A 19743-nucleotide genomic window follows, 5' to 3' on the forward strand; every position below is an offset into this window, starting at 1 on the left:
GAGGAGACGAGGAGAGGAAGCAGAAGTTCTGGGATGGGACCCGCAGTGACCAGAGCCCTGTGGGTATACAGCAGGTGCCTAAGCCATGCACCAGGCCCCTACATCAGGGCAGGACCACCAGGGCTCATCAAGGAGCCGGACCAGGTTAGGAACCACACTGAAAGACTGACCCCACCCCTAGGGCCCTGGCACTCACTGCCCACGCCCCACCAGAGCCCCTCCAGCCCTGGTCGACAGGTGAGAAAACCGGGGCCCCAGGAGGTGAGACCTCGCCCACATCGCCACTAGTTCCCTGGGTGTGTCCTGGGCTCCCTGCTGCCCTCTCTGAGCTCCTTGGCCACAGGAGCGTGTGGTGGGCGCGGACACAGTTGGGCTCTGGGCCCTGCTGACCAGGCCAGGCTGTAGGAACTGCCCATGTTGGAAGAGGCTGAAGGAGGCCCGTGGGGGATCCTCTGTCGTGGCAGGTGCAGAAGTGACCCCAGGCTCCTGGGTCAGGCCCCGCCTCCCAGGCTGGGAGATACACACAGATGCCTGCTGGATACAGCAGGTGCTGGACGCTGCTCTCCCCAACCCCCTTCCCAGGGCCGCGCCCAGGCCACACTCATCCATCTGGCTCCTTCGGTGTATCCAGCCACACAGGGCTTGACCCCAAAGCCCCCTGACACTGGCTGCCCCCTGGCTGGTTGGCTGGGGACCCCCAGTTCACCCACCTTCCCAGTGACCGCCAATCCTGCCATGACCCTTGGCCTGGGAACCACCCCCCACCCCCCCCAGCCCCTCTCAACCCCCAGAGATACCAACTCCACCATCAGCCCCAATGCTTCCCTCGGAACAGGGAGACCAGGGCTCATGGGGACAAGGGTCCCGGGGGCCAGGTCCCTTCTTGGTGAGCAAGATGGGGGTGGGCCTTCGGGTCTGGGGAGCTGCAGAGTAATCACTGCCAGTTCTCAGAAGGCTCTGTGACAACCCATCCGGAGGGTCAGAAAGCCAGGCCTCAGGGTGGGGGACCCTCGTCCGGATCCCGATCCCCACAGTCAGGACGTGGGCGCTCCAGGGAGGGCGGACAGGCCTCAGCCTGGTCCTGAAGTGGTCAGGACTTCACTTCCCAGCTGCACTTGGAGGGTCCCTACCCATGTCCTCTCTCTGGATGGATATTCTGGGAGCCTTGGCACTCAAGTACACTGACCACCCCCTGGACCAAGTGGGCGTGTGGGGAAGTGTGGGGGGCACGGGTGCCACACATGTAGACACTCACCTCCGAGCCCGGGACCCAGGAATGTGGAAGGAGGGAGGCTGCTGTGGGACTCACCGAAGTGGGCGCCATCACTATAGGTCTGCGGGGAGACAGCAGGGGTGAGGGAGGCACCCCCGCCTCAGGGCTGGGAGACAGGCTTGGGGAGGCGCCTGGGTCAGGACACGACCCTGCAATGCAGAGCCCAGAGTCCCTGCAGACCAGGCTGGCATCCAGTCTCACTGCTCTGGGCCCATCCCCCCATGCAACACGACCCCAGGGAGGGAAACCAAGGGTCTCGGCCTCTAGCGGCCCCTCACCCGGCCAGGGTCGAAGGAGGAACTGTCTTGCTCACTGGTGCCCCATGAGCCCGAACTTGGCCGGTCCTCGAGACCTGTAGGGCAGGAAGGCAGGGTCAGGGGCCTCACCTGCCCACTCCACACCAGCCACCACCCCTGGCCAGAGGTGAGAGGTGGGGTAGCCCTTACTCAACCTGGGATGCTTTCCAGGCCATTCTGACCCACCCTGGAGCCTATTCAGATGCACCCACCCCACTCTGCCCACAGTGACACCACCACCAGCAAGTACCCTGGGGTACACGGGTACCAAGAAGACCAATTCCACCCATCCGGGACTGGCCCCCATCCTGCCAGGAAAGATGGAGCCCTTGACTGGTCTCTGGGCCTCTCAGGGGGCGGGGGACGGGAAACAAGGGATGAGCTCTCATCTCCCCTTTCCAGTAGCTGCCAACTCAAAAGGTGGGGCCGTGCCTTTGTTGAAAGGAGCAGCAGCAGCAGCTACCACTGACTCCCCGCCAAGCACATAGGCTGGCGCCTGGGAAAGTGGAATCCAATCTGGAAGACAGGAGCTTACCCCGCTCACCCAGCCCAAGGTGTGGCAGGGGTTAACCAGTTGGAACTGGGGACAAGGACCGTGGATGGAGGGGTGAGCAGGGTGGGGCCCTTATCTCCCTGAACACTCGCCAGGCATGGCCCAGGACTCTCCCCAGCTCATTCGGGGCAGAGAGCACGTGCTCGTGCTTTTCATGGGGGAGGGGTGGGTTGTCTCCAACACTGCCCATCGGGGCCACAGGGCTCAGGGCCCGGAAGAGCAAAAATGAGCAGTCCTGGGGCCCCTCCCGTGTCTCAGTTTCTCTCCTCAGTAAGTGGGGTCATGAACACATCCCACTTTGCAGGACTGAGGGTGTCCACATCTGACACTGAGTCAAAGCTCCCCAAGCTAGGCTGGGCGAGAGATGAGAGGAGGGCCGTGCCCAGCACTGTAGGCTGTGCCAAAAGACAATCCCTCCCCGCCGCCCTGACCCTGCATGGTACACATCCAGAACACCCTAGCTGGAACCTTCACCCAGCCTTCCTTTGCTCATCTGTACCAGAAACTTACTTCAAACTGAAGCCTCCTATTTTGGTGCCTTTGTGTTAATCATCTCCCCTGGAGAATTGGTGTTTAATTGTGGTCTAATTTGCATAATCATGCATATTAATCTTCTGATGAATATTCACATAGCTCACTTAAGATTTTGTTTTCTAATAAAAAATTTCCAGTGGGATTATGATCGGGGGCTGAGACTTGCCATGGTAAGCAGGGGGTCATACAGGGAGCTCCCATGGTCTCCATGAATCCATCCAGCATTTGCCACCAGGTTTGGGGTATCTGTTCCCCAAGGCTCTGGGCCTTCACTTGGACTACGGGAACTACAGCAGCTGGTGGTGGGGGGTGACCTTGGGCACAGGGCCAGCACTTGAGCCCCAGTTTCCCTCCACACCTGCTTACCTGTCGCCCCCTTGCCCTCTAGCACAGCCCCTCTCCTAGATGAACTCATTCTGTTCTAGGTCCCCCACTCCCGTGGGCATTCGCAACAGGCCCCAGGAACTTCGAGCAAGAGCAGGAGGCCAGGTCCAAGGCCACAGCCAAGCCTCCCTGCACCCCAAAGCCTGGCAGGGCTGAGGGGCGCTCCTGGGGCCTGACACCCAGGGACCCAGCCAACACAGGCCCCACAAGATTCAGGCAGAGGCAATCAGGCCCTGCTCTTCCCTTTCAGGTAAAAATCTCCTCCCCCAAGCCCAGCCTCCCCCCTCCTAGAAACGACAAAAATAGGGATGACCCCTCCCCCACTACTCCCATTAAATTATCCCCCCCACACGGGTTAATTACACATTTAATAACCCATCATGAATATTCATAACACATCCCTTGTTCATGTTCCAATTAATATGTACTAACAGAATTAGACTTCACAGTCTGAGTGTTTTTTTTTTTTTAATAATCACACTCTTATTTTAATAAAGCTGGAAATGAAGTGGTGGTGGGGCCGCACCCAGAAAAATCACCTCTCTGCTCAATCCTGGCCCACCACCCCGGCAAGAGGCAAGAGATGCACGGAGCACAAGGCTGGGGGGTTAGGTGCGGCACAGAGGGACTCGCCCAGCCCGCACCCCAGCTGGCTGCCCCCTTGGCCAGGTGACATGGCGGGAGGGCGCCTCTGAGGGGCCTCGGTACTGGGTGATTCCTCCACAGCAAGTCTGCCAACTGGGACCTTGGACCAAGTCCAGCCCTTGCCTCCTTTTGTCAATAAAGCTTTATTAGTACAAGGTCACGGGCATTCGTTCCCACACTGTCTACAACAGTGTTTGTCATTGTAGACTAGTTGCACATACTGTCTGGCTCTTTATCAGAAAGGTGAGCTGACCCGAGCATGGAGAATCCTAGAGCCAGTCCCCCTGTATAAAGCAGCCAGACCAGAGGACTTTGGTACCTGGAGTGTGGGGAAGATGGTCATGGCAGCTGAGCAGGGCCCTGCAGTGTCCCCACCTCAAACCTGCAGCTGTACAGCCATGGTTGCTGTTGGGGGTTCTATCCTGCAGCGCCAGGCCTTGGGTCCCAGGCTAAATCCAAGGAGCTATCCTCTCCCCACCTCACTCCAACGCTCGCTCTGCAATCCGACCCTGGCTCAGCCAGGGTGTGTCCCCTGGGTCAAGCCACCACCCTGCACCAGTGTCCCTCCAGGTTCCCTGTGCACCCACTACCCTTGGCAGGCTAGCTCTCCTCCCTCTCTCCAGCCTCTACCAGGGCTCTCCACTGCCCTCAGGGTAGAGACCAGACTCCTCCCTGACCACAGTTCTCTCCCAGCTCACTCCTACCTGACCCCCAGCAGGTGAGCAGATCTCAACCCCACCCAAGGTCTGCCTGGGTGGTCCCCACACCTGATGACCCTTTGTCCCCCTCTGTCCCCAGCGATTCTTGCACAGGGCTAGCCCACAAACAACCTCCACAGACACCCGTGGCCCCCTCCATTGATCCGACAGCTACTGAAACCATCAAAACGTCATCTGCTGTGCCATCCTCCCATGGTCACGTGTGGCGACTACTTGCCTGCATTGTGGCCTCCAGGACCGGGGAAGAGTTCCCACCACCACCAGGGGCTAATTAACACACACTCAGATGGACGTAAGTGGCTAGCGACTGCTGCATTGGACATGTGAACCACCCAAATAAAAACTAAATAATAATGATATAAACCACAACACACACCATGATCACACCTGAGAAAAAATTAACAGCACCTAAAGGGCTCCCGCACCGCCTCCAAGCAAGATTTGAGGCTAAAGAGAAAGTCAGTGGGGGTAACACCCCACCACTTCCAAACCAAGGCTTCACTCCAACCCAACCTCTCATGAACCCCTGGAGAGGAAACCCCTAACCCCAGGGGCTTCCCCAGTGGAAGGAGCTGGCCCTCAGGTGGAGGAGGGGGGTCCCACAAACAGATGATAATGCAGAGAAACGGGGTCCCTCAGGTGCAGAAGTTGCCCTGCCCCTCCTATGAATTTCAGATTCCTCATAAAGCACAGCAGAAAGACCCCCTTCTGTTCCAGTCTAACGGGCCGGGTGGGAGGGTCTCGACTCCATCCCACCACCAAACCTAAGTTCAGAATCCCAGTCAGGAATTCCCTGCAAAAACAGGCACAGGGCAAAACAAAACCAGAATACGGAAGACAGCCATGTTCATGGATTTAGGATCGATCCCAGGAAACAGAAGGGTATCTAAGACTACCACCATCGCATGTGCGTTCCCAAGGAAATTGCAGAGCTTGTGGGTTCCCTGGAATGGATAGAAGATAAGGCTTCCGGGAGAAAGGAAACAGGAGAAACTAATAATTTTGCAGCACATTCGCAAAAGCAGCATCAGAGGTGGGGAGGCGGAAGTGACAATGCAGAAGAGGTGATGAAACACAAGGGTGGGCTCTGGGGATGCCCCCAAACACCAAGGAAGGGGGCATTCTGAGACCCCAGGCGTCCAGGGAGAACAAGGGAAAAATTACCCAAACTCAAAAACACTGAGTTAAAAACAACCTAGCTGCTCAAAGGGAAAAGTGAAGAGCTGGAGGAATGCGTACACCTCTTGGACACCACGTGCTCACATCCCCACGCGATAATACAATGCATAGGACTGAAGCTCAGGGAGGTATATAGAGGCCTCCCTGGGGAGTACCAGCCCCAATCCCATCCCAACCCACTGCCACTCACAGGAGGCAGATGCCCAGGTGCCGCTCATCAGAAAAGCAGAAGCAAGGTGACATCAGCTGCAGCCCCTCCCTGTAGAACATCCAGAAGGAAGCGCTCCAGGCAGGAGGGTGATCCCAGCACAGGCCACTCCAGTCAGGAGGAAGTGATGAGCGGGCACCTTTGACCCACACATTAAACAGAATTTAAGACACTATCCCACCAAGAGTGGGCACCAGAGTGCACAGGTGCTGCACTGCCCGGGGGACTCCCCATGGTTTCTCCCAAGGAACCCTTGAGCAGCTGCCATCATCCCCACTTCAAAGATGAGGAAACTGAGGTCTCCTAAGTGGCAGAATTAATATAACAAGAACACGTGTTTCCCAGCTGGATACAAACACACAGGACAGGACTTGAAAAGAGAAATGACATTTTTAAAAAGTGGCAATGTATTCAAACCAAACAGGAGGCCAGGGGAAGGTCACTTTCCCGCAGAGCACGAAGATGTGATTTCACTTTTGGGGAAGAAACAGCCTGATCCAGGAGGATCCCCCTGGACGCCCACCAACAGAGTTGCAAACCAGCACAGGCTGCCAAACTCAACCCAAGAAAGTACACCAGACCCGGATGGCAAGGAAGAAAAACTACCATTAGTGTATGAAAAGTGTGAGAGGGATGCAGACTCGACTTTTCTGAAACCTGAAAAGCGCTCTGGAACAAGTGACTTGGGAAGACGATCAGATGCACATAGACATACCAAATAACACCAGTGAAATGGAGGGACCAAGACATTTATACACAAGTCTGAATTCAAGGCTCAAACTCTCGCTGGAATGGAAGGTGGGTTTTTGCTGACAGTGGGCAGGACCCCACTGTCCTGTGTCCTTGACATTGGACAAATGAAAAGCTTGACTGCGATGAGCAGGAGACGAAGCTCTCACAGCTCTGGGTCAAAGTGCCCCTTCAAGGCCTCAGGAAGAATGACAAGAGGGCCATTTCAGGCAAGCAGGAAGACCCCGCACCTCCCCAGCAGTGGCAACAGCCCAAGCCATGGTTACTTGTTGCGTCACTGACCCAGAAACGAGCCAGTCGAGGAACAAACCCTCCACTCCCCAACTGGAAAACTGGAAATCTCCGAAAGAACTTGACCAGAAGGGAAAAAAAAATTTTTTTTTATATTATCACGAATCTACATTTAAAAATAATGAAAACACACATTATTGAAACCAACGAGATATGGCCAAAGTGGTCCTCGGAGGGAACTTTATAACCCTCAAGCGAACACAGGTAAACAAATGAGACTTCAATTCAAAAGTAAAAAGAGAAACTTAACAAAAAAGGAGGACTAAACACAGAAGTAGTGGGGAACTCCCTGATGGTCTGGTTAGGACTCCAAGCTTTCACTCCCAAGGACCTGGGCTCGATCCCTGGTTGGGGAACTAAGATCCCACAAGCGACATGGCATGGCCAAAAAATAAAGAAAGTGAGAAAGTAAAATAAAACAATACAGAAATAGGGCAGAGAAAAGCAGTCAACTGATAAACATCAATTCCACAATGAAGTAGACTCCCTGGAAGAAAAGTCAATAAACAGATACAAGGAGATTTCCTTGGTGGTCCAGTCGTCAAGACTATGCCTTCCAATGTGGCAAGACTCTGCCACCAAAGGGAAGATGGGCTTAATCCCTGGTCAGGGAACAAAGACCCCGTATGCTTCGGGGCAACTAGGCCCATGTGCCACAATTACTGAGCTCATGCACCTCAACTAGAGAGCCCATGTGCCACAACTACTGAGCCCACATGCCACAACAAAAGATCCCATGTGCTGCAACTAACCTGTGATGCAGCCAAATAAATAAATATTTAAAAAATAAAAAGGCTGAATCCCACAAGGCATGCAAAACGCAAACCTGAGGCTGGCAGATCTGGTCTGGCAGTTAAACAAGGATATACACCAAATGCGAAATTCAGGGTGCTTCAGGGTAAGAAAAACCATTAATTTCTGGACAGAGTCAGGAGGTGGGGAAGGAGGACAGCAGGGGCCGTCCTGGGATGCCCAATACACCACGATGATGCCAATCACTCATGTGGATAGTTGTATAGGACCAGAAGAAAATACCCAGAACATGATGAACAGTCAGAGAGATCTATCTCAAATCAACAGCCAGGATCAGGCCCGGTCCTGCTGACAACAGCCAAACAGCACAACAGCACATGCCTGTGTGGTTCCAGAAACACTGGCTGATGAGAAAGGCACATGGCATCCTCACCAGGATGGAGGAAGCCGGGTGCCTGCAGGTGGTTTACCTGGAAAACCAAGCCAAGGGAAGAACCTAATTAGGGGATGTCAGGAGGCAACCATGTAGAAAATATGATGAAAAAGATCTCCAAACAACAGTTGTTCAGTTGCAAGTCATGTTTGACTCTTTGTGACCCCATGAACTAAAGCACGCCAGGATTCCCTGTCATTCACTATCTCCCAGAGTTTGCTCAAACTCATGTCCATTGAGTCAGTGATGGCATCCAACCATCTCATCCTCTGTCGTTCCCTTCTCCTCCTGCCCTCACTCTTTGCCAGCATCAGGGCCTTTTCCAGTAAGTTGGCTCTCCAACCACAGTATAGAAAGTCCTAAAACATCTAGAAACAACCCTCACTGCAGGATTATGTGACCAAATTAAGAAAAAACCAAAAACTATTAAGTGATTAAGTGCCTTATAATTTTAGTTTTCAAAGTTTATTTTAAAAACTTAATACTAAGGGTTGAAATTTAAGGGAGAAGACACCAGGTTCTTACAATGTAAAAATGCAACACCATAAAGACAAACAGTTCTTCCTAAACTTATCTATGAATTTAACATAAAATCAAAATCCTGACAGGTTTTTTTTTTTTGAAGGGATGTGGGATGAGAGGAGACATAATTATTCTAAAGATCAAAGAAAAGAATCAGCGTATCTCAAAATATATGGGTGGGGACCTGGAAAACAAAAATTGAGGTAAGACTATAAAATACACCACAAAGCTATAGTAACCAACACTGGGTAGTACTGAGGTAAAACATTTATATTTTTATAGGAAAGTAAAAATTTAAGGCAAAAATTCATGGCTAAATGGCAATTTAGGAAATGCTCTGAGGCATATTGAACCACCAAGAAAGATTTTCTTGAGTTTATTCTGTTCTAGAACTTCCTAAATTAAATGCTTACTCCACTTCTTTCCATTGTATCTGAAGACTGTCAAAGACTATGATTCCTCTCCAAGTACAGCTTTGACTGCACCTGTTTCTTATGTTTACATTATTGCTGATTTCTGTCTAGCCTGGCTGTGTTGTACTTTCCTCTTTAACTCAACAGGCAGACAAGAGGAATTTTGTTATTTCCAAGTAGGTAGGCCTTTTGTTTATTTCTGCATTTTTTGGTCTTTTATTTGTAGTTTTACTGCATTGTTCTCAAGAATATGAGGAATTATATTTTGGTCACTTTTGTTACATCCTTTTATTATGCTTGGAATGTGATCTATTTTTATAAGAAGTGTGATCCCTATTTACGGGGCTTGGCCTTTGAAGGATAAGTGTTTCTAACTGAAGGTGCCTTTCAGGCCTCATTGCAGGCTTTTCATCAGTATCTCTGATGAAAAGGGCCCAAGAGTGTCTGTTCTGAGCAGTCCCACAGGTTAGCAGGATATGTGCCATTGGCCAGGAACTGCTATGTAAGTTCAATCTTGATCACTCCATCATTGAGGTTCTCTACCTCCCACTTATTTTTCACTTTGCTCTCACAAAAGCTGTAAAGGCGTCCTTTTCTGCCCTCCAGCGTCTTTTCCTGTATATTCCTCACTTTGATGGAATGAGGAACAGGCACATTCATGACCGTCACATCTGCCCTGCAGAATGGACTGTCATCTAATTCTTAAAAATTTCTCAGAAATGGCACCAAGGCTAGAACAAATGGAAAGACTTGACAACATAAAAATGAAACCTGTAAACCACTGAGAGGAATTGAAAATCTACATCATCAACAACAGTTATAAATGAAAACTTACGAAAAAGGCTGCAACACAGATCACAAAACACTAATATCCTTCCTATAAAAGCCTCCTGCAAATCAGTAAGAACAGTATAGGGCACAGGACGCTACAAAGAGAATACAGCATTGGGTGGTTAGCTGGGATGGTTACTAAACTCTCAAAGTTTCAGCTTTATCCTAAGTATAATGGGGGGGATGACTGCACCTGTCTCACCACCCCAGGAGGACTGAGGACTCAGAATGAATGATCTAGGGTTGGTTCCTGGAGTACAGTGCTTGAGAAATGCTGATATAAGTTGCTGGTAAGTGTTACTAGTGCTGTTGTTTAAAAATTCATCAGGCAGCCATAAAAAGGAACAAACTGTTGATCCAACAACTTGGATGGGTCTCCAAGGAAGTGTGATCAGTGGAAAAAGCTGACCCCAGAAGGCTCCATGCTGTGTGGTTCCATGTACGCAACATCCTCAACACAGCAAAGTTGGGAAGATGGAGAAGAGGAAATCAAGGGTTGCCAGGGTGACGTGGTGGGGAGGGGTGAATGGTTGCAGGTGGGAGGTCGTAGGGCAATGGAATAGTCCTGAAGAGACCGTGGGGGTGGCTTCATGGTGCTACATGTGGGATACAAATGGACGGAGCCTCAGACACACAAATGGTGCACGCAGGACTCATGAATAAACTAAAATACTGAGTAAACTCTGTGGCTTGTACCACGGTTGGTCTCCTGATTCCGTGTCATATGAGAGGAGGCTGGGAAGGGGTAGGCTGGGGAGGGGCTTGGGGCTGCCCTGCACATTTCTTTACAACTTCCCATGAATATATTGTGATTTCAAAATAAAACGCTGACTAAATCCAAGTAAAAAGGGAGAAGGGCTCAAGACAGTGATCAGAAATTCATAAGAAAATAACCCATCTGACCAATATGCTTTTGGAAAGATAATCGCTCATTAACACGTTAGTGCCCGCTAAAGAGGCGCATTTGGAAGAGGTGGGGAAGAGCCGACCCTGGGATGCCAGAGGGACATCCTCACCATGGACACAGGTCCATGGCCAGCGGTTCTGGTCTGGAGCTTAGGCTAAGGCTGTAACCACACGTCCGTGCTGACCCAGGGCGGATGCCGCCTTGCCTGCCTGTGAAGTTTGTACCAAGAATGTGTTATGAACATTTAGAAACACAAACCAGGAGAGCTGCAGAGACATGACAACAGAGAAGCCCTTCCTCTGGGGTCAGCCAGCACCCCCTGATGTTTCTGGGTAGGGGGCCCTTGACCCTATATTTGGGCACAGGAGGTGCTGCCACTGAGACAGCTGTGCCTCGGGGTTTCCCAAAAGGGTGGGGGTGGAAAAACTATTCTCATTCTACAGCCTTCTGATCTAACACAAGCAAGCCTCCACGTAAGGTTAGTGTGTCTTCAATGTCTCAACAGAGTCTCTAGACAGAGACAGCACAGATTGGCAGGGTGGCTGCTCAGCCCATACAACCCGAGACCCTCTTGCTGGAGACCCCTCCCCACGGTCTGGGCAGCTGCTCTTCTGATGCAAAGTGCTTTTTTGGAGCAGGTCTAGGAAAATGCAAGTGGACTTGAAGGAATTCTAAGCAGACACTGAGCCAGGATGTACAGAGCAGAAAGGGAGGACTGGGCTGGCAGGACCCCCTGGAGCTCTCATCCCCTTAAGGCAACCCTGCCTGTCTGGAGGGCGGTGACCCAGGCTCAGAAAGCAGGGGGCTTCCCCAAGCCCCATCCGGCAGTTTGACCACCAACACTCATCCCTGGCCTCTTCCTGGGGTCTCCAGCTCCACCAGGGAAGGAGCAAGGGAGAGCCCCCTAAAGGGGCCAGTCTCTGTTCCTGGGGTTCTCACGTCTGGAGCAGGACCCCCCTTTACTGTGAGCTCAAGGCAGACATGGAGACGGCCCTATGTCTCAGGTCTTAAAGCACCTTCACGCCCAAGGACTCATCGAATCAGCTGACAGGGAGACTTGTTTTATAGATGAGGAAACTGAGGCATGCAGGCACGTCACCTGGGTCAGGTGACACAGCCTGCCCTGTGTCTGACAGGACAGCAAGGAGGGGGCCCCTGAGCTCAGGTCTTAAGGCTCCCGGCCCCGTGTCCCCTCCCTCACTCCTGGCAGCACTAATGGCTTGAAACGAACTGGGGACCTCGGGCTGGTCCAGCCACACCACACCCTCGTGGGCAAGAAAGCTTAGCCCTGACATACAAGGGGTCAAGACCAGACCCTTCCCATCCAACATAGTCAGGTGGGGCTGTAAGTGAAATGGGCCTGCAAGAACCAAGGAAAATCAACCTGAAAAACCCACAGGGGGGCCCCCAGGCTGGGCCAGGTGTGGGGTGTCTTTGGAGGACTTTCCTTGGGGGCTCCTGGCCCCAAGCGAACCCTGGAAAAGGGAAGAGAGTCAGGAAGAGGCCTGGGGAAAGGTGAGGGAGCCACCTCACCTTCCTGAGGAGGAAGGACAACGCCACCTCCTCCAGGAAGCCTCCCAGGGCCTGGCCTTCTGCTTAAAGCAGGAAAGCAGCAGCAACCCCAGCTCCTGAGGGTTGTTTGGGGGGCAGGGTGGCCGGTGGGGATTTCCACACTTGAGGAGGACGCCAGCCAGCCCTGAGGCCACTTCCTCCGGCGGAGAGGAAGGCCAGTGCCGGGCAGCAGCAGACAATACCACCCCCACCTTTAGGAGGTGGGGGTGAGTGAGCACAAACCACCCTCGAAACCCCCTCCACCTCCAGCCGGCTCCCTGCAGCCACCCCGATGGAATCTGGAGAAGATAGACACTTCTATCGTGACCCCAGAGACATGAAAGGACACAGCCTCCATCCCAGGGCCGTAGAAAGAGACTGAAGTCCACATACAGCACCAGCCTTCCCAAGGAGATGACCCCCCAGCCATCCTCCCCAACACGCACTGAGCTCGTCTCTCTGCCCACAGCCCTCCAGGGCTCCCACCTCCCTAGGAGAAAAGCCTGAGTCCTCCCCTGAGCCCACCAGGCCCTCCACGACTTGCCCACCCTTCCTCCCTCTGCTCCTCCAGCACCTCAGGAACTGTCCTGCCCCGGGGGCTCGGCATTCACAAGCCTCAGTTCAGACATCTCCCCGGAGACGGCCCTTCTGCCCGGCTACGGGGTAGCTTTCCCCCAGCACTCTGCTGCCTAACCCCTGCTGTAAGCTACTTGCGGCCTGTCTATCCTCCTTGTCCACCCTCTGTACTTGGTGCCACAGGGGTGACCAGCTCATCCAGGAGTGCCAGGGACAATCCCGTGTAAACACTCAAACCCCCAGATCTAGAGCACACCAGGCCAGTCGCTCACCCCAAAGCCTGGTCTTGTATACAGAACGTGCCAAATACACACTGGACCAAGAACAGCCAGGAGCTGGGCAGGATGTGGAGAGCTGGGGTTCCACACCACACCCCTTCTGGCCTCGGGTTCCCCCCTGGGGAGGGACTGGAGACCCAGAACCCACCGGGACCAGGGAGACCTTGGAGGCCCAAGTGCCCACCTTAGCCCGGACAACAACTCTGCGCTAAGTACTGGACTCCCTCCCCTAGCCCCATGGCAGATCAGAAGACCATGACAACCGCTAGCTCTTCAGCTTCCCTCAGGCTCACTGTCGCCCCATCTCACGCCTACCTGTGAGCCTGGAAACACTACCCCAAGCCCCTCATCCCCATACCACCTGGTGGGCCTGAGCACTGCCCCCAAACACCTCCTCCCTTGGTGCCTGGTCCACCAGCCCCCGACAGTGGTGGTCCTAGGCTGCCTGGCCCACCCTCCAAGCAGTGATCTCCTCCCTCAAACACAAAGCCAGGAGGCAATGGGGTCCTCCTACCTGAGCTTCCAAACTGGGTCCCAGCCAGGGACGCGGGCCGGCTCTTCCCGTTGGCCACAGGCAGCGGGAACATCTGCAGGAAGGGAGGGAGAGGGTAAGTGGGGATCACAGCTCTGCCGGGGTCCTGTCCCACTGGGACCCCCACCCCCAAGGAGCACCTCCTAGATCAAAGTCACCAGTGGAATTCAAAAACTCCTGTTTACCGCTTTCCAAAGATGAATTAAGAGCACTTGATATAATCCCTACTCTTAGAAAGGATACACTTTTAAGTTCCAGCTTTAAATAAAAGTGATCATTTATACCTCAGACGGGTCCCCAGGCATTGGTTGTTCCAGCCTCCGACCCTGACCTTCCCTGACCAGCCTGGCTCCCACCTCTCCTTGTGTCCGATCCCGCAAGTGGCATGGTGAGGGGAGGACACCCAGGCTCCACTGCCGGGACGGGGAGCAGCCCGACATTCTAGGCTCTGCTCTGAGGTTGTACCCCTCCCTGCCAGTGACTGGGCAGTTCTCCTGAGGGTGGGGGCATCCAGTGTGGGAACATCACCCCCCAACCCCCACCCGCCTCCCCACTCACTCACCCAAACCCACGGTGTTAAGTCCCTCAAGATTAAACAGCTTAGCAGCATTAACTGGGAAAACCCAACATCAACAAACCCTTGTGCCATAGAAAAAAACAAAACATAGTCCTGCCCTGCCCCAAGGGTCTGAGTTCAGAGGTTCTTTTTGGGCCCCAAGTGACTCAGACTGGCCTGAATCAGGGCTTAGGACCTAACTGGGGAGCGGCTGATGGCCCCCAAACCCTCCCTGGCCAACCAAGAGGTGAGGGTGTGGGGTTTGTGGGTGTGACTGTTGGGGGTAGCGTCACAAGCCTGGGGAAGGACCAGGAAGGGGGTTTCTGCCTGCACACCCCATTCTACAGAACGGGAAACTGAGGCCACAGGCTAAGCTGGCAGGGTGAGTGCAGAGGCTCATGGCAGGTGAACACCCAGGCTGGATGTGCGTTCTTGGGGTTTGTGTCCCCTTTGGGCGCAGTGTGGTGCTCACTGGACCCAGGGCCCTGTCCTCAAGGTGGGCCCCTTTCCCACTGGGGACCCTAGGCCTGCGCCGGGGGAGGGGCAGGCCTGGGGGTCATCAGTCAAGCACCCCTGGAGGAGCAGGGGCTCAATTCCATTTCTGTTTCATCCTCCAGGGTGCCGGGGGCCGCTGACGTGGCACTTGCCACAGGGGGCACTGGGCCGTGTCCTGTAGGTGCTTAACGTCTTGTGATCAGCCCAGACAGGCCCCCGCACTGCTCAGAGCCTCAGTGTTTCCTTCTGTGAAATGGGACTCAGGGCTCAGGACGCGTAGGCTGTTGTGAAACCCAAGCACACGGGGGCATGCACAGGGCTCAGAGGAGTACAGTCGGACCACCGTGCCAGCGCCTGCCCACAGCACCCTCCCCGGCCCCCAGTTGTTCTAGGCCATCATCAGGCTGGGGACAACCTCAGGCCCACCTGAGGGACAGCGCTCAGAGCCCACATGCACTCAAGATCACCCATCTAACAAGAAGCCCCAGACCAGGAGGACATGGATCTTAACAGCTGGGGGCAGCTTTCTTTTCTGGTGTTTAAGTGACAGTTACCTCATTTCCTTCACATGGACCTGCCCCAAAGATACGCTTCCCTTTAAAATCTTTTTGTTTTAGTCGAAATTAGGTTGCTTTAAGAAAACAAATTAAGTCAACTTCTATGGGGCAGGTGGGAGGCAGAGCTGTGAGCCGCAACCGGGGCTGTGTCTGGACCTCTCTCCCCATGATGACAAGGAGAGTGAAAAAGATCCAGTTCTGGGTTTCCCCAGAGGATAGACACTGGGCACCTTTCCCACTCCACCTCAGTCTCCTTATCCATGAAGTGGGTTGCTGGCTCTGAGCTGGTGAGGGAGGGGGCAGTCTGGACCCTCCAGACAGAAAGGGGAGGTGGGCAAGTGGTTGGGGCTGTCGGGTGGCAGGGGGAAGGGGCTAACCCCTCCCCTGACCCCTAAGCTGGTCTGTTCCAGCCCAATAGTCTGTGACTTGTCAGTTTAACAAAAAAACAACTGAGTAGCACCCCTGGTTACTCACCCGCGGAGGAAAAAATAAAACGGGGCTTAAAAATACCAGCCTGGCCCTTCCGGAGCCGCGGCCGCTCTGTCCCGAGGGCTGTTTTTCCGCAGGGTGGCTTCAGCTTGGGGACTTTTGTTTTTGACAGACCTCAGTGTCCTAGGCCTCGTACCAGCAGATGATCAAATTCAGACCAAAAGAATCAAACCAAAATGGTGCTCAGTGGGGCAGGGAGAGGGGCAGGATTTAGGAAGTCCACATGCAGTCCCCAGGTTTACTTCTGTCACAGGCAGCCCACCTTACAGATGGGCAAACCAAGGCCCCCACTCCTCCAAGGGAAGCTCTAGCTTCCAGCCCCCAACCCCCAGGCCTGTCTGAGCTATGTGACCTCCGGAAGCCAGCACCCTCTCTGAAGCTCCATCCACCTGGCCAGGGAACAGGCTGTGGCTGGTGGAGCACACTGCCTGGGAAGTGTAGGGACATCCTCTGCCACACCCCACACTCCCATCCCTCCAGATTCCTGTGCATTGCTCTCAAGGTCTTTGGTCATTTACGACCCCAGCTCCTGGTGACACTGTGCACTACAATCACACGTCTACTAAGTGTGTCCTCTCTCCATTCACAGAAGGCCCCCACATTGGGCACTCCCATTTTTTTGCATCGACAGTGCTGTGAATAACCCTGATCACACCATCCTATAGATCAGAAGCAAGATCACTGTCAAGATCACTGCATGCCCAAAGCAAGCTGGGGTCTCAGGGCCAAGCCTCCGCAAGGAGGAACTGAGGGCCCTGGGCAGCCCCACCCTTACTCTGGGCCTTAGTTTCCCCAGCTGTAAAGGAGTGGGCTGGACCCACTCTGTGCCAAGGCATACAGTTGGGTGACAGGTGCCCTGAAGCTGCACCCTTTTCTGGAGGTGTCAACCCATCCATTGGCAGCTCCCTAAATCCCCCCAGCCCCACCTGGGGTTCTTTGACCCAAACAAGTTTGAGGTCCAGATACTGGAGGTGTTTTTGGCAGTGGCTTCTTCCCATGGTCGTAGGGCCCTGGACAGCTAGGTGGAGAGGAAGGGTGGGTAGGGTCGCTCACCATGCTAAAGTCCAGGAGGTCACTGAGCTCCTTGTCCGTGCCTACAGGCGCCATCCTTTGCGACTGGTTCATTCTCCAGGGGCAACGAGGGGCCGGGGTCAAATCCTTAGGCCTAGAGACAGCCCTGCGTGGTGGCCACCACGGGTGCAGGCAGAGGGGAGGAGGAAGGAGAGAAGAAGCATGAGTGAGGACAGCCGAGGTGGACAGATGGGGAGGCCGTTTAAGAGCCCCTCTAAATGCTCCCAGGGTCTGGGTCCTTCGCAGCGAGGATTCCGGGACTGGGGCCCCTAGAGACTCCTCCCCAGGGCCATGGGGGAGTTTGAACAACGGGGTTCAGGCAGCACAGAGTAGATCCCCTGAACTCCCTCAGCGACCACCAAGGAATCAAGTTGCAAATGTTACACTGGATGCGGGGCGGAGTGGTCCCTTCCCAGATAGGTCAGAACCCGCCCCTTTCCCCGCCACCCCTCCTATTTCCTCCCACCCGCACGCTTCCCACCAGCCCCGGCCCCGCCCCCGCGAAGAGGGAGGGGCGACCCAGCCCCGCCCCAAGGGGAACTTGGTGACCCCCCCAACAGCTGTCAGAACACGTTGAAGGCCTGGTCACCCCCAAACTCAAAGCAAAATAAATTCACAAGTAAGACTGCAAAGCCCCCTTCCTGTCCCACGACTACACTGGCAGCGGGGGTGTCCCGCAAAGGGACCGACCCACAAAACTTCCCACCACGAAAAACAACCGAACTCTGAAAAGAGAAACACCACCCTAGGGTGTTTTATTGTCACGATATATCTGGCAATTATTTTTAAGCAACTTTGAAAGTATCTCTTGCCCTGGGGGAAGGGGGTCCCAAGACCCGAGTCTCCCCCATCCCCCCAAGGTCCCTAGGGGCTCCATCCTAGCAAGAGGGGGAATCCACCTGCCAGGCACCATCCCACACCCAGAAGAGAGAGAACAGGTCCCCGTCCCACAGTCAGACAGCGAGGCCCCTCCAGGGTCTCCTCCCGGGCCCCCAGGGGGGAGGAGGGCGGCAAGCAGAAACCGTGGGGGCCACGAGGGAAGCTAGGGTTCCGAGGTGGAGGGAGACCCGACTTCAGAAGCGGAGAAACCCCCGCTTTGTTTGCCAACTGGAGACGGGTGTGAAACGGATGCCCCGGCGCACCCCCTCCCCCGCGAAGCTTTTTCTTTTTTGGAGGGCGTGTGAAACTGACTTTTTTTTTGAGGAGTACGAAACCGCACTTCTTCGTGGGGTGGCTGAAACCGATTTTAAAGCAGACCTGAGGGGGGGCTGAAACATGCTTCTCTGGGGGAGGTGAGATACTTCCAGGGTGTCACGAGGACTTTGAGGGGCTCGAAGCCACTTTGGGAGGAGAGGAGCAGGACCGTCGTCCTCGGGGGGGGGGGAAGGGGCGGCAGGGGGCCCGGGAAACCAATCCCCACCCCACCCCCCGCAGCCGGTGCGGGCGGCGCGGCGCGGCCCGGGAGCCCTTTGAAGCTTGGGGCGCACCCGCCGCCCGCGCCCGCGGAGCGCAGAGCAGATGTGTCCCCCAGCCTGGCCCCGGCCCGAGTCCGCAGGCGCGCGGCGCACCTTCCCCGCAGACAAAAGGACGCTCCTTCTCCCTCGCTCGCTCCCCTCCGAACTCCGCCGCCGGCCGGGCCCCCGGGGAAGGGGGCGCCCGCGGCCCCCGCGCTGCTGCCCCGCCACAAAGTTGGGCGGCGCCGCGTCACCCCCGCCCAGCTCCGCAAACTTTGCCGAAGTGTCGGTCGGCGGGGGCGCGCGGGCCCGAGCGCGCTCTCCACGTCGTCGGCCCCCTCCGGCGCGCAAAGTTGGAGAACAATGACTCCGGCCGCGCCGCCCCCAGCCCAGCCCGCCCCCGCCCGGCGTCCCCGGGTCCCGGCTTAACGGCGCAGCGCGAAGAGGCCCGGTCCGCCGGGCACCGCACGGCGGAGGGTCCCAGCGCGCTCACCTGCTCGGTGCGGCCCGGCCCGCAACGCGCGGGGGGCGGTGGCATGAACGGCCCCCCCGGACAAAGAGGCGTCGCGGCCCCGAGGGGCGCGCGTGGGCGGCGGCGCGTGGCCCGGCTCCCCGCGTGTCCGCCCCAGGGGCCCTGCGCGCGGCCCTGGAGTTGGCGGAGACGGCGTGCGACGAGCCCGCGGTGCCCTCCTGCCGCGTCGCTGGGCTCGGTCCGGCCCGCTACGCCCGCGGCCGCTGCCTCATCTTCCTGCGGCGGGAGACATGTTCCGCCCCCTGCCCCGCGCCCCGCCCCGTCCTCGACAGGCCCCGCCCCGAGCGCCCCGCCCCGTCGCTTCTCGCGGATCCCTCCGCCACCGCCCGCTCGCCCTGCCGCCGCCGCCCGCCCATACGCGCACGCTGGATGCGGCTGCGGACCCGCGGAGCCCGGCGCCTGGAAGGGGAACGCCAGAGATCTGTCGGCCAACGGCGGGGGCGCGGAGGCAGGAACTATCTTTCAGCGCGGAGGCGCACGAGAGCTGAGAGTATACTTGTGACGCAAGCGGGAAGGGCCGTGAGATGCAAAGATAAGGCGGAGAGGCCGGGGCCAATCGGAGGTAGCGAAAGCGTGATTGGCAAGGCTGCCTGCAGTTCGTGCTAGGCCCCGCCTCCTCCCCGCCCACTTCGCTCGGCCTAGCGAAGAGGCGGGACTCTCCGAGCTGAAGGCCGCGAGAAGCTGTGCGGGGCGGGGAACAGCTGGTGTTTTTATTCTCGGGTTTGCGTGGCCGCCCGCACAGTCTCTTCGTCTTGGTCGTATCTGAGTTTCTAGGTCTGGCCCCTAGTGCTGGGTTTTGCGAGCGGGCATCCTATGCCCGGAGTGAACGAATCAGACCCGTTTTACCCTTGCGGCCACGGCGTTAGCTCCGTTTTAGGGTCTGAGAGCTCCGCGTGGAACCCACTCTATGCTTCTGACTTGCTGGTTGCCTTTGGCTGCCTGAGACTCAATTTACTGATCT

The 19743-nt window shown here is 55.7% G+C and overlaps 1 protein-coding gene across 6 annotated transcripts in view; it reads right to left on the reverse strand.

Moving 5' to 3' along the window:
• TCF3 (transcription factor 3) overlaps positions 1 to 19265 on the reverse strand; it is a 32588-nt gene extending 13323 nt beyond the window's left edge. For 5 of the 6 annotated variants that reach the window (XM_052642471.1, XM_052642469.1, XM_052642472.1 and 2 more), the window contains exons 1-5: positions 18744 to 18854; positions 16779 to 16902; positions 13611 to 13683; positions 1552 to 1625; positions 1256 to 1334 (exon numbers count right to left, since the gene is read on the reverse strand). In XM_052642471.1, coding sequence (XP_052498431.1) covers positions 1256 to 1334; positions 1552 to 1625; positions 13611 to 13683; positions 16779 to 16850 — 298 coding nt within the window. In that variant the 5' untranslated portion in view covers positions 16851 to 16902; positions 18744 to 18854. Of the gene's footprint in view, positions 1 to 1255; positions 1335 to 1551; positions 1626 to 13610; positions 13684 to 16778; positions 16903 to 18743; positions 18855 to 19165 lie in introns of those variants that run through there. The other variant, XM_052642468.1, reaches the window with a different exon arrangement.
• Positions 19266 to 19743: the final 478 nt, after the last annotated feature.

This window comes from Budorcas taxicolor, chromosome 7, assembly GCF_023091745.1.
Source record: "Budorcas taxicolor isolate Tak-1 chromosome 7, Takin1.1, whole genome shotgun sequence".
NCBI lineage: Eukaryota > Metazoa > Chordata > Mammalia > Artiodactyla > Bovidae > Budorcas > Budorcas taxicolor.